At 42.0% G+C, this 13,046-nt stretch overlaps 1 protein-coding gene across 2 annotated transcripts in view; it reads right to left on the bottom strand.

Annotated features, from left to right (window-relative positions):
- Positions 1–386: 386 nt before the first annotated feature.
- The window catches only part of SRP68 (signal recognition particle 68), a 52,564-nt gene continuing 39,904 nt past the window's right edge, over positions 387–13,046 (bottom strand). For both annotated transcript variants that reach the window (XM_085862587.1, XM_085862588.1), the window contains exons 13-16: positions 9,044–9,170; positions 3,723–3,798; positions 1,110–1,159; positions 387–917 (exon numbers count right to left, since the gene is read on the bottom strand). In XM_085862587.1, coding sequence (XP_085718713.1) covers positions 690–917; positions 1,110–1,159; positions 3,723–3,798; positions 9,044–9,170 — 481 coding nt within the window. In that variant the 3' untranslated portion in view covers positions 387–689. The remainder of the gene's footprint in view (positions 918–1,109; positions 1,160–3,722; positions 3,799–9,043; positions 9,171–13,046) is intronic.

Raw genomic sequence — 13,046 nt, 5'->3', positions numbered from 1 at the left:
TAGGCTACTAGTGTGCCAAATTTGGTGCTTTCCTCATAAAATGCAGAATTGTTATGCTAAGTTGCCCCACTACGAGGTGAACTTCCATCATAAACTACATTAACATTGGAAAAAGTTTCTCCAGCACAAAGACAAAGATAGCACTCGATAGGACAACGCGTCCAAAGGCAGAAACACGTTGAAAAGTAAAGGATTGTTTTTGCAAAGTTCGTTACAAGCACCAACAAAATTTTTAATTTGAATCACCCTGACAGTCAACCGACTCTTTTGGGAAGAGACAAACTTGAACGGATCATTCATTTGGGCAATATCGGTCGATAAACAATACCGAGTGACCATGCAACTTATTTATTAATCAGAAAAAAAGCACCTGTTGAGAAAATAAATAAATCTTAAATACTTTATTCTTGCCAGGAACACAAAACGTTTTGGTTTACAAAACACCTGGACTGAAGAGTCGAGTAGTTGGAATTTTTTTTTTGCAAATACAAAATGCAAATTTTGTCCGAGAGATAAAAATACAATTCCAAAAGCGATAGCAATCATCTCCCACATTTTAGATTTCCAAAATGACAAGAAAGTAAATACGACGGGTGAATTACCCGGCACGAATGCCTTTTTGTAAAAGTCATTTTACCATGATCAGCACGACGATATCTCACCACATGGTGCGAGTTTAAGGATTCAACTCAACCGCGGAATCCAAATATGCCTTTGATGATCCCTGTAAAACCGCTTCGAGCTTTTTGCTCCAATTTATCATCGAGGGGAGGGAAAGCCACATGATTGAGAGCCAGATCAAAGAATAGTGGTTTACATGGGATGGGTTGAAATTCTGGTGGGAATGGAAGCAAGTTTGGTTGTTTAGTAACGAGTCGTGCATCTTCAAAATACGTGTCGAGTCTGTCCACCAACACCTGCGGGACATGAACAACACACCATCATGTTTCATTGCTGTTCATTTGTGTGAAAGAGTCTGTTGATATCGCAAGCCGAAATAAATTTTTACTCCAATTCATTCATTAGCGACAGCAAAATCATACTGGCAAAGATTTTCACTTTCAATGACAAACACCCACTGACTGAATGGTTCAGCAAATAGAACACACCTTGTCAGCAGCATCTGATTTCCCCACTGGCTGCACCAAATCTTCAGTGTCTAAACAAACATTCAAACCAACAGTTATCAGGAAATTCCATCAACAGTCCCACATCAACCACTCAAAGGTCCTCGCACTCCATAAGCAGGAACTGTCCTTACAATCGACACATTTTAAACGACAACAGCAATCGGTGGAGCACATACCTCCATCAGACTGAACAGTTTAGGTTTTGTATCGGATCTGCATCCGGACCTGAACCAAAATCTAACCGGCTTGTTATTGTCACCTACCAACTTATCCACCAAGTTTCATCTGAATCCATCGCTAACTTTTTGTGACATCATGCTATATATTGTTTTTGGTGCCAGCTCTCATCTCACTAAAAATGAGAGTATCTAGATCCAGATCTTCAGCAAAATCGAATCAATTCGTCCTTGTTGCACACCCAGCCTGTCCATTAAGTTTCGTCCAAATTCGTCCATAACTTTTTGAGATATCCTGCTCACAGACAAAACATAAAAACAGGAGTGAAAACATAACCTCCATCCACCTTTGGTGGCAGGGGTAATGAAACTTGAGAACTGTTATGCATTATGCAGTACCATCAGAGAGTATCCACACCCCTTGACTTTTTTCACATTTTGTTGTGTTAAAGCCTGAATTTAAAATTGATTAAATTTAGATTCACAAAATAACCCATTAATGACCGATCTACACAAAATAACCCATTAATGACAAAATGAAAACAGGTTTTAGAAATGTTTACAAATTAATCTAAAATGAAAAGCTGATATGTCTTGCATCAATAAGTATTCAGCCCCTTTGCTATGACACTTCAAATTGAGCTCAGGTGCATCCAATTACCTTTGATCATCCTTGAGATGTCTCTACAAACTTGATTGGAGTCCATTTGTGGCCAATTCAATTGAATGGACATCATTTAGAAAGAAACACACCTTTCAATATAAGGTACCACAGTTGACAGTACATGTCAGAGCAGAAACTCTACCATGAAGTCCAAGGAACTGTCCATAAAACTCGGAGATAGAATTGTGAGGAGGCAAAGATCTGGGGAAGGGTATAAAACGATTTCTAGTGTTGAGAGTTCCCAAGAACACAGTGAGCTCAATCATTAGGAAATGGAAAGAATATGGAACTACCCACACTCTTCCTCGAGCTGGCCGTCCAACCAAACTGAGCAACCGGGCAAGAAGGACCTTGGTCAGGGAGGTGACAAAGAATCCAGTGACCAACCTGACAGAACGACAGAGTTCCTTGGCTGAGATGGGAGAACCTGCCAGAACAGTCTCTGCAGCACTTCACAAATATCAAATTCATGGGAGAATGGCCAAACAGAAGCCACTTCTGAGAAAAAGTCACATGACAGCACACCTGGAGTTTGCAAAAAGGCATGTGAAAGACTGAGAGCACGAGGCAAAAGATTCTGTGGTCTGATGAGATGAAAATTGAACTATTTGGCCTGAATGCAATTCACTACCTGTGGTGGAAACAGAGCACAGCTCAACACCCATCTCACACCATCCCTGCCGTGAAGCATGGTGGTGGCAGCATTCTGCTATGGGGATGTTTTTCAGCGACAGGGCCTAGAAGACTTTTAAGGACAGAGGGAACAATGAATGGAGCCAAATACAGAAAAATCCTTGTGGAGAACCTGCTTCAGAGTGCAAAAGACCTTAAACTGCAGCAAAGATTTACAATCCAACAGGACAATGACCCCAAGTATACAGCCAAAGCAACACTGGAATGGCTTCAGAACAAGAACATGAAAGTCCTTGAGTGGCCCAGCCAAAGCCAGACTTGAATCCCATTGAGTAATCGTGGAAAGATTTGAAGGTTGCTGTTCACTGACACTCCCCATCCAATTTGACAGAGCTTGAACAAATCTGCAAGGAAGAACGGGAGAAAATCCCCAAATCCAGATGTAGAAGGCTGTTACAGACATACCCAAGAAGACTTGAAGCTGTAATCACTGCCAAAGGCACTTCTACACTGAATTGACTCAAGGGGTTGAATACTTATTGACACAAAACATTTCAGCTTTTCACTTTTAATTGATTTGTAAAAAAAAAATTATAACCGTGTTTTCACTTTGTCATTACTAGAAGCACCCACTCCCGACGGGAGCCGTCAAGGGGGTCATGTTATTATGCTTATGCCTATTTTACTCCAAGGGGTCCCAGGATTACACACCCCAAAATAGTTGCGATCAGTTCAGCCGTTTTTGCGGTACCTGGGAACAGACAGACGGTGAATTATAGTAATATGGGGGTATTTTGTGTATATCGGTGACAAAAGTTTTTTTTAATTTAATCCATTTTAAATTCGGGCAGAAACACAACAAAAAGTGACAAAAGTCGACGGGTGTGAATCCTTTCTGAAGGCACTGCATAAGTAGTTTGAATGGAAGATGTCATGTTAAGCCTTGAAAATCATTTCAGAATTAAAGTGAACTCAATCTTTCTGAGACTAAAAACTTTAACCCACATTCACCAGGTGGTAAAGTTCAGGCCTTGTGGAACTTCCAACCCTGACAATGTTCAAGGCTGTGCGAACTCAAGTGAACCGGAATGAGAGCGAGCGAGCATGACGGTTGCGTACCAAGAATGGCGTAAGCTTTCACAGAGTATTTCTCGCCATTCACAGCACTTTTTAGCTCCTCCAATTGTCGCACTTCCTGAAAGAGAAATGTCACAGGGTGATCAAAATATATGCAGTGATTGGTTAGAGCAAGCCAACAAAAAAAAACACACTTTGGAAGGTAATGCAACCCAACACATCTTTGAAATATCATGCTATACAGTACTATATTGTTTTTGGCCCTGTCTCTCAATGGTGAGGAATCACTGCAAAATTAAATAATTATTGTATCCACATCCGGATTCGGATCTTCACCAAAATTGAATCAATTATTCCTTGTCACACACCCAACCTGTCATCCGGATGTGTCCACAACTTTTTGAGATATCCTGCACACAGACAAACAAACAAACAGACAGAAAGGGGTGAAAACATTACGTCCACCACCGATGGTGAAGGAGGTTAACATTGTGAAAAGGGGGGAAACACATCGACAACAAAGTAAAGGGACAGCAATGGACACTTTGAGGAAAAATGTGCAAGGGGAAGAATGGGATCAAGGGGAGGAGGAAAGAGGTCACATGGGGTGAACAAACTGGATACAACTTCAAACGCAGCAAGAGGAGGAAGGTAAAAACATGGACTGAAACAGTAATGGAACAAAATGTGAAAAGGAGGTGCGGTAGAGCGAAGAAAACAAAATAACTTGGAAAGGAAGGGTGGGCTTAGGAGGGTACAAATGAGAGCAGAAAACCCGAGTATGAATGGGGGGAATGATCAGAGGGAGTGATGAACAGCCATCTCAAAACCCTGGAGAAAAGAATGAGATTGAACAGTTTGAGGAAGTTGGTGATGTGGAAGAAAAAAGAAAATTATATTCATGTACTCTCAATTAAAATTATTGCTGGTGCTTTATATGTCACTAGTAGTAAAGCCTGGCATTGCTCGGGCTAGCAATAAAGGCCAGCGTTGCCCGGGCTTTCTTGCAAATTTCCTGAATAGCTGTTAGGGGTTAGCGGTTAGGGTTTGGGTTAGGGTAGCTAAGCCTAACCCTAACACTAACACTAACACAAACCCTAACCCTAACAGCTTGGCGTAGCGGAGGTAAACAGCGCCCTGGGCAAAGTGGAAATTTGCGTCCCCCGTAGGCCTTAAACTTGAGTGGATTTGAATGGAAAATCCCATAAGGGATATCGATTTATCGATTTTTTCGAATATCGGAAGTGTTATGGAAAAAATTTATAGCCAATGACCTAAGTTGGACCAAAAGCCATAATCGTACTGAATTTGAATGGAATCCGTTGGAGTTTGTGAAAATGCATCAAAACGAATTTTGAGGGGCCTCTTAAGGAAGACAATAATATCATTAGTATATGTGGCAAATCTTGTTTCATTTCATGCAGTAACAAAAATCTGATGGTGGAACAAAGAAAGGGGCGTGCCGAAATATTAATATAGATAGTCAAATTGGCTGTCAGCTATGTTTCCCTTTTCCCAAGAGACTTTTTACCTAAATATTGATAAAAGGAATGTCTTACTATGAGACAGGGTGGCCTGGTTGATGGCACTACAACTTTTGCCATGATTATGTCATTATCTTTCACCCAGTGGACATGTATTGCACTTTCAGTTATTTTGCCTAATGCTTATCAGACCCATGTACTCACTGCCTTTTATATACACAATTCCTTGTATTCATTTCTTTGTAAGACCTATAACCTACGGTCTGATCCTGTACTCCTTTTGGTTGTCTGCTTTTTAGTATTTTGCCTGATTCTTACCAAGGCCAGCTAAAAGTCACCATGTTCTCTCTCCGTTTGTTCTCCCAGCCCTCTCCACTCCCACGAAAGCATATAAATGTAAGAAAATGTAAACTTAGCTTAGTGCAAATCATTGTGGATGTTTGCATCTCAGTGTTTTGGACTCCGTGGTACCGCAAAATAAATGTTCTCTGATCAAATGTACTTTTCGTTGTGGACAGTGAATTAATTGTTTCTTACAAATTGAGTAATAGGATTTACACCAAGTCAGTTGATACAACAAATCAGAAAATTCCACAACAGTGACAAATGTGAGAAAAGAGGAAACTCGACATCATTTGATGTCACAACATCGACCGATATGCCTTCGTCCATATTAAGTCTTTACTGACTCGAACTTTGACCTAAAACCTCAAGACCATGTGACCTCTATATGTAATTTGTACATATTGTTACGGTTGTGGAAATTCACAGATCACCATTCAAGTTCCCCGAAGATCAGTTATGTCAATAAATGTGTGTCCAGAATAGATTTCCCCACCGATGTCTAAAGGGATTTATTCATGAGTTGGGCTGTGCATCTTTGAGGTAGTATTATTATTTTGCTATCTTTATTTTGGCAAACAAACAACATGTCACCACCGTCACCACAACCAGCATCTCCTCACCACCGTCGCCACAACCAACAACTCCTCACCACCATTTCCAACGACCGTCAACGTCTCCTCACCTACATCTCCACAAACGCCGCCATCTTTTTGCCAGCAACGGCATTCCACGGATGAGCGGCATCTCCGCCGACAGACGCGGGGACTCCCTCGTTGGGGCGAGAGCCGGTGATTTCAACCACGTCCGCTTTCTCCGCATTTGACGGCCAGATCGGATCAAAATGCCAAAAGGGGCGGAGCCAGCGGGGGGTGAGAGGTCGAAGGTGGAAGACCAAACGCACCCCCGTACCCCATAAAAGGGCGCGCTGGAACACCAAGCCGGCAGTCTGTCGGGGTTCGGAGTCAAGTGCAGTGGAGCTTGGAGTCCGGTGGAGAGCGCCAAGGTTCGAGTCCAGTGGAGGGCTGCTGGCCGTCGGAGCGCAGCGGAGCCTGGAGTCCGGCAGAGGTTCGAGTCCAGTGCAGGGTTGATGGTCGGTGGAGGCAGCCGGCGAGAAGTCACCAACTAGCGGCATAACGGTCCGAGGTGATCGGGCCCCGAGATGGTCTGAGCAACGCTGAGGAGCGGGCGGGCTCTTAAAAGAGCAAGGCCCGTTCACTCCTCTGAGGCGTCGTTGGCTAGGCCCGAACGACCAGGCTGCACGGCAAGGCCCGGCCCAACTGAGTCACCATCACACCAGCTGCCGTGTTGACGGCGAGACATTGAGGGTCGTCCAGTGCATCACCACAAGGGTGGTAGGTAACCTGTGGTCTCCACAGCTCCGCGGAACATTAAAGGTCTACAGGTCCTGTTCTACCCTTTCCTTTCCTGGGGTTTTCTTTGCATGGAAGTTGTGGCGCCTTGTCCTTAAGTAGAACTGACGAAGTGATTGTGTAAATAATAAATAGAACGGCTGTAGGGTCTTTTTGCTAGCGTCTTGTCCCTATCCCCATTCATTGCCTTGACTGCATGCGGGCATGTGTTCTAAATAAATGTCCCCTTTTGTTGAATATTCACCTGCTCGTTGCGTCCCTTCCTCCATTGAGCTGCTGTAATTGCGTTCGGAATAATAGCTGGTTTTTAATAGCCGATAAGATAATCGGATCCAACGGGGCTTGGCGATAATACACCGCTTGGCAATCGTAAACGGAGCGAGCTGCCTAAGCGGCTCGTTTCCGAGCAAGTTCCGTTGAAGTACAACCTCTCGGTAGTCTGCCCACGCGAATAATTAAGTAAATCGACCATTCAGCGATCGGACCCTGTAGCGCGGGCAGAGCATTGATAAGGTTGTGGTGTGCTTAAAAGCACACCCGTAGCTGGGTTTCGGCGTTGATCCAGAAAGCTACGACTGGATTGCCCATCCGGTGGGCGCGTGGCCGCGATTAGTTAAAAGCGGTCGCCCGCACACCAAACAGGTGGAAACCACAACAATATTATCAAACGACATGTACTTAGTTTAGTTCACATCCCATAGCCAATGGTATCACATTAACAGGAGTTTTCATGCGACCTCTGACCCTTGACATTTTAGTAACAAATGATCCATCATCGATGGACGCACCGACGGAGGTTTATACATAGTTGTAAGAAGTTCGATTTAAATCCCTTCAGCTGTTCTCAAATATCACATTTTTACCTGACATGACCTCTGACACCAAAATCTAATCAGTTCATCTTTGCATCATAATATACTGTATACTCATACCAAGTTTGGTCAAAATCCCATCACTTGTTCCAAAGTTAACGCAGTAACAGGATTTTTGACCTAACGGGACCTGTGACCTTCGACCTCTTCAACCCACAATCTGAGTTTATCCTTTACATCCTTATACATATGTGTACCCAGTTTGCCTTAGTTCCTTTCAGTCTTTGTTAAGTTATCACAGGAACGAAAACCTATCACGGAAGCACGGACGAACAGACCATATACAACCCGAAAACACAATGCCTCTGGTGACTGTCAATCAAAAAGGAGTGAGGAACAAATAAAAAAATATACCATCAGAGATGGGGAATCCCCCGCCATTGAATGAAAAAGGTCATACATATTCCAGATAATGAGGGAGGTGAATTGGAAACAAGACACCATTTGGTCATCATCTTGAAAAAGTTCCCCAGGGGTGAGGAACAGAGTAACCAAAAATAATTGAAATCAGAAAAGCATTTTTCCATTTATTACAAAAACATTTTTTTCAAGATGGCAGCCCCAGTCGGCCATCTTGGTTCCGGCCACGCCCAAAATCAATAGGGTTCTTCCTTTTCAGGTGGTACATGTGTGACTCAAATTTCAAATCGATATGGCGAACGGTTTATGAGTTATCACACTCACAGCTATAAATGTTGATGCCCGGACGGACGGACAGCCGGACGGACAGCCAGACGACCTGGGTGACAACAATATCCCCCTTCCACCACGTGGCGGGGGATAAACGAAAACAAAGTTTGCAACAGCTTGGTTTTGCAGGTACTCTTCCTTCAAAGGTTTTGGCTCCCAACTTGAGAATATGAGTAAAACGGGAAATATTTTGTATTTTTGTGCAATCGAGGCACAAAGCCTCAAATCAGTAGTGATAAATAATCGAGTTTGGATCGTAAAATTAAATAAGTAAACGGTACTGGTTACAACTGTAATAACATGGGTTGTAAAATATCGACTGACCATGAAATGAAGGAAACAGATATCCTGCACTTGTTTTGGGAATTGAATCACAAGCTATTGAAAGTTGACATCGGGAATTGGGAGCAGGAAGGTGGGAAACTATTTTGAGATGCTTGTCGGTTGATATTTGTCTTCCCCCCTCACCATTCCTCCCCCCCTTCTCCCCCGAAAGCAAACAAACCCCAGGTCTCCTCCACACATGGGGAAATGGAATACGTTCACAAGTTCAAGTCTGAACATTTGAGGTAGATAAATCAAGTTATCGGTCAAAAACTCACCAGTTCCTTTTCCCCTTTTCCAAGGCAACCAACAGCCTCACCGACGTATTTCAAAGCTCGTTCGTAAAGACCTAAAGCTTCTCCCCACTTTTTCATCGTCACAAACGATTGAGCCAAGAAATAACATCTGCAATGAAAGCATATTATTCCAGTGTTGTACACTTTCCAAAAACCAACAAAAATCATGCACAACACATTGTGCACATGGAATATTTGGTACTTCAAAAGAGCAAAAAGAGCAAACAGTCACTTCTTGGTGGTCGCATATTATGAGCAAGTGCTCCACTTATAAAACGCTCGCATCAAATCAAAAGGAAGCCAAAAACTGCTTCAAAATTTGAAGATTAATTGACAACAACCACCACACTCAGCAGTGGTTTAGACCTCCAAATCCATTTCTCTTTTTTGGCTCAGACTCTCATGTGCTACCCGATTCACTGACGAATAATCAACTATCAAAGGATGCTCAGTCATCAAAAACACTTGCAAGAATCAAACAAAATCGCAAGCGAAAGCTGAAATCACGTGTCCCTCTTACATTTGTCGACTCTCATCTACGCTTATGTGTGTTTGCATCCTGTTTTTGTCCATTAGGTCCTGACCCGTTAAGTATACTAGCTCTTCCACAAGCCTCGACTGGATTCAAAAAGAAAAGAAAAGAAGAAAAAAAAAAACGGATATGGAGTCGGTTGCCTCAGAATAGATGTGGGGGTTGACCAAGGTTCACACGAGTCTGTAGAAATATTGCGCCGATCGACAGAGAAATCGGAATATTACGACGATTGGTGTAGAAAATTGAATATCATGCCAATCAAGAAAAAATTTAAAATCACGACGATCGATAGAGAAAATTTAATATCACGACGATCGACAGAGAAAATTTAATATCACGACGATCGACAGGGAAAATTTAATACCACGATGATCGACAGGGAAAATTTAATATCACAACGATCGACAGGGAAAATTTAATATCACAACGATCGATGGAGAAAATTTAAAACCACGATGATCGACAGGGAAAATTTAATATCACGCCGATCAATATAGAGAAAATTAAAAAATCACGCCGATCGACAGGGAAAATTTTATATCACGCCGATCGATAGAGAAAATTAAAAATCACGACGATCAATAGAGAAAATTTAATATCATGCCGATCGACAGAAAATTTAATATCACGTTGATCGACAGAGAAAATTTAATATGCCGATCGACAGGGAAAATGTAATATCAGGACGATCGACAGGGAAAATTTAATATCACGCCGATCGAAAGAGAAAATTTAATATCACGACGATCGACAGAGAAAATTTAATATCACGCCGATCGACAGAGAAAATTTAATATCACGCCGATCGACAGAGAAAATTTAATATCACGCCGATCGACAGAGAAAATTTAATATCACGCCGATCGACAGAGAAAATTTAATATCACGCCGATCGACAGGGAAAATTTAATATCACGATGATCGACGGAGAAAATTTAATATCACGCCGATCGACAGGGAAAATTTAATATCACGATGATCGACGGAGAAAATTTAATATCACGCCGATCGACAGGGAAAATTTAATATCACGATGATCGACGGAGAAAATTTAATATCACGCCGATCGACAGAGAAAATTTAATATCACGACGATCGACAGGGAAAATTTAACATCACGCCGATCGACAGGGAAAATTTAATATCACGCCGATCGATAGGGAAAATTTAATATCACGACGATCGACGGAGAAAATTTAATATCACGACGATCGACAGGGAAAATTTAATATCACGCCGATCGATAGAGAAAATTTAATATCACGACGATCGACAGAGAAAATTTAATATCACGACGATCGACAGAGAAAATTTAATATCACGACGATCGATAGAGAAAATTTAATATCACGACGATCGATAGAGAAAATTTAATATCATGCCGATCGATAGAGAAAATTTAATATCACGCCGATCGACAGAGAAAATTTAATATCACGCCGATCGATAGAGAAAATTTAATATCACGCCGATCGACAGAGAAAATTTAATATCACGCCGATCGATAGAGAAAATTTAATATCACGCCGATCGATAGAGAAAATTTAATATCACGACGATCGACAGGGAAAATTTAATATCACGACGATCGACAGGGAAAATTTAATATCACGCCGATCGATAGAGAAAATTTAATATCACGACGATTGATAGAGAAAATTTAATATCATGCCGATCGATAGAGAAAATTTAATATCACGCCGATCGATAGAGAAAATTTAATATCACGCCGATCGATAGAGAAAATTTAATACCAAGCCGATCAATAGAGAAAATTTAATATCACGCCGATCGATAGAGAAAATTTAATATCACGCCATCTCCCCCAGCCTGATATTTTGTGATCATTAAACTTTTTTTGAAGTTCCATGGCCCTTGAAACCATCGCAGAGAAAGGCCATAACTGAGCCAGGTTATTACTTGAATGCGGAAATGGAATTTTAATGAAACCGTTCACACACCAGGAAACACTGCAACATCAAGATCTTATCTCAGTGATGTTAACTAATAACACAAAATGTGTACATTTGTGGAGAGAACAGTGATGTGACGTGACATGACGATGCATGGTGCACATTCACACATGACATGACATGGCGATGCATGGTGCACATTCACACAGGACATGACATGATGATGCATGATGAACATTCACACAAGACATGACATGACGATGCATGATGAACATTCACACAGGACATGACATGACGATGCATGATGAACATTCACACAAGACATGACATGACGATGCATGATGAACATTCACACAAGACATGACATGACGATGCATGATGAACATTCACACAAGACATGACATGACGATGCATGATGAACATTCACACAAGACATGACATGACGATGCATGATTAACATTCACACAAGACATGACGATACATGGTGCACATTCACACATGATATGACACGACATAGGGATGCATGGTGCACACATATGACATGACATGACAGGACATGACATGACATAATATACACACACACAGTTTTTTTTTTTTAACCGAACAATTTTAACTCGTGTGGAGATGTTCCAAATTAATGACGGCTTTGCACGCAGGGAACTAAGGAGAGACACGAGAACCTTAGCTCTTGTAAAAACAACGGGTATATTTCCCGTAACCCCCCCCCCCCCAAAAAAAAAGAGAAGGTTTATTTCCCGTAACTCAAACGCCTGATTGGGCTCCTCCCTTCTTCACCCCGGGCAATGCTCCACCCCTTGAAGGCATCCATAGCTGTGCCCCTCCTCTCTTGCACCGTCTCCTGGTGCTCCCAGTAAAGGTTTAAGGCACGGTCACAACTTGACGATTTAGCCAGCGTATGCCGACTTATAAAAAATTTATCTAAAACGCTGGCACACGTCGAATACGTTATGGGTAAGTTTTGATAACATTAAGAGCACGCTGAAAAACACTGCCATACGTCATAGTACGCTGGCTTTCATCATTGTACTTTGCGGTTGTCCTCAAATTTTAGCATGCTTGAAATTTTACGACGTATGCCAGCGTATGACTCACACGTTCCGCTTCGCTGGCCATAAGTTGTAGGCACGCGATCGTTGACACACGTTACTTGTAAGTTACTCAAAAGTCGAAACACGTCGAGGTAATGTTTAGCGTACCCAAAACTTATTTATAACCTATGAGTAACGTGTTGTAGGCACGTTACACGATCGTTGACACACGTCGAGGCACGTTATGCAATCGTTGACACACGTCGAGGCACGTTACTTGTAAGTTACTCATAAGTCGAAACACGTCGAGGTAATGTTTAGCGTACCCGAAACTTAATTTTTAACCTATGTGTTGCGTGCTTTGAACCTTTGTGTAACGTATCTGAAACGCATATTGACGTATGTAAACGTATTTGATTGACGTCTTCCAGACGACCACAGAACTTACTGAACGTGTTTCTAATTTACAGCTACTGTATAATGGCGTA

Source organism: Eptatretus burgeri, chromosome 17, assembly GCF_056783735.1.
Source record: "Eptatretus burgeri isolate ZD-2024b chromosome 17, Ebu_testis_v1, whole genome shotgun sequence".
Classification (NCBI taxonomy): Eukaryota; Metazoa; Chordata; class Myxini; order Myxiniformes; family Myxinidae; genus Eptatretus; species Eptatretus burgeri.
This window is presented reverse-complemented; position numbering and strand designations above follow the sequence as displayed.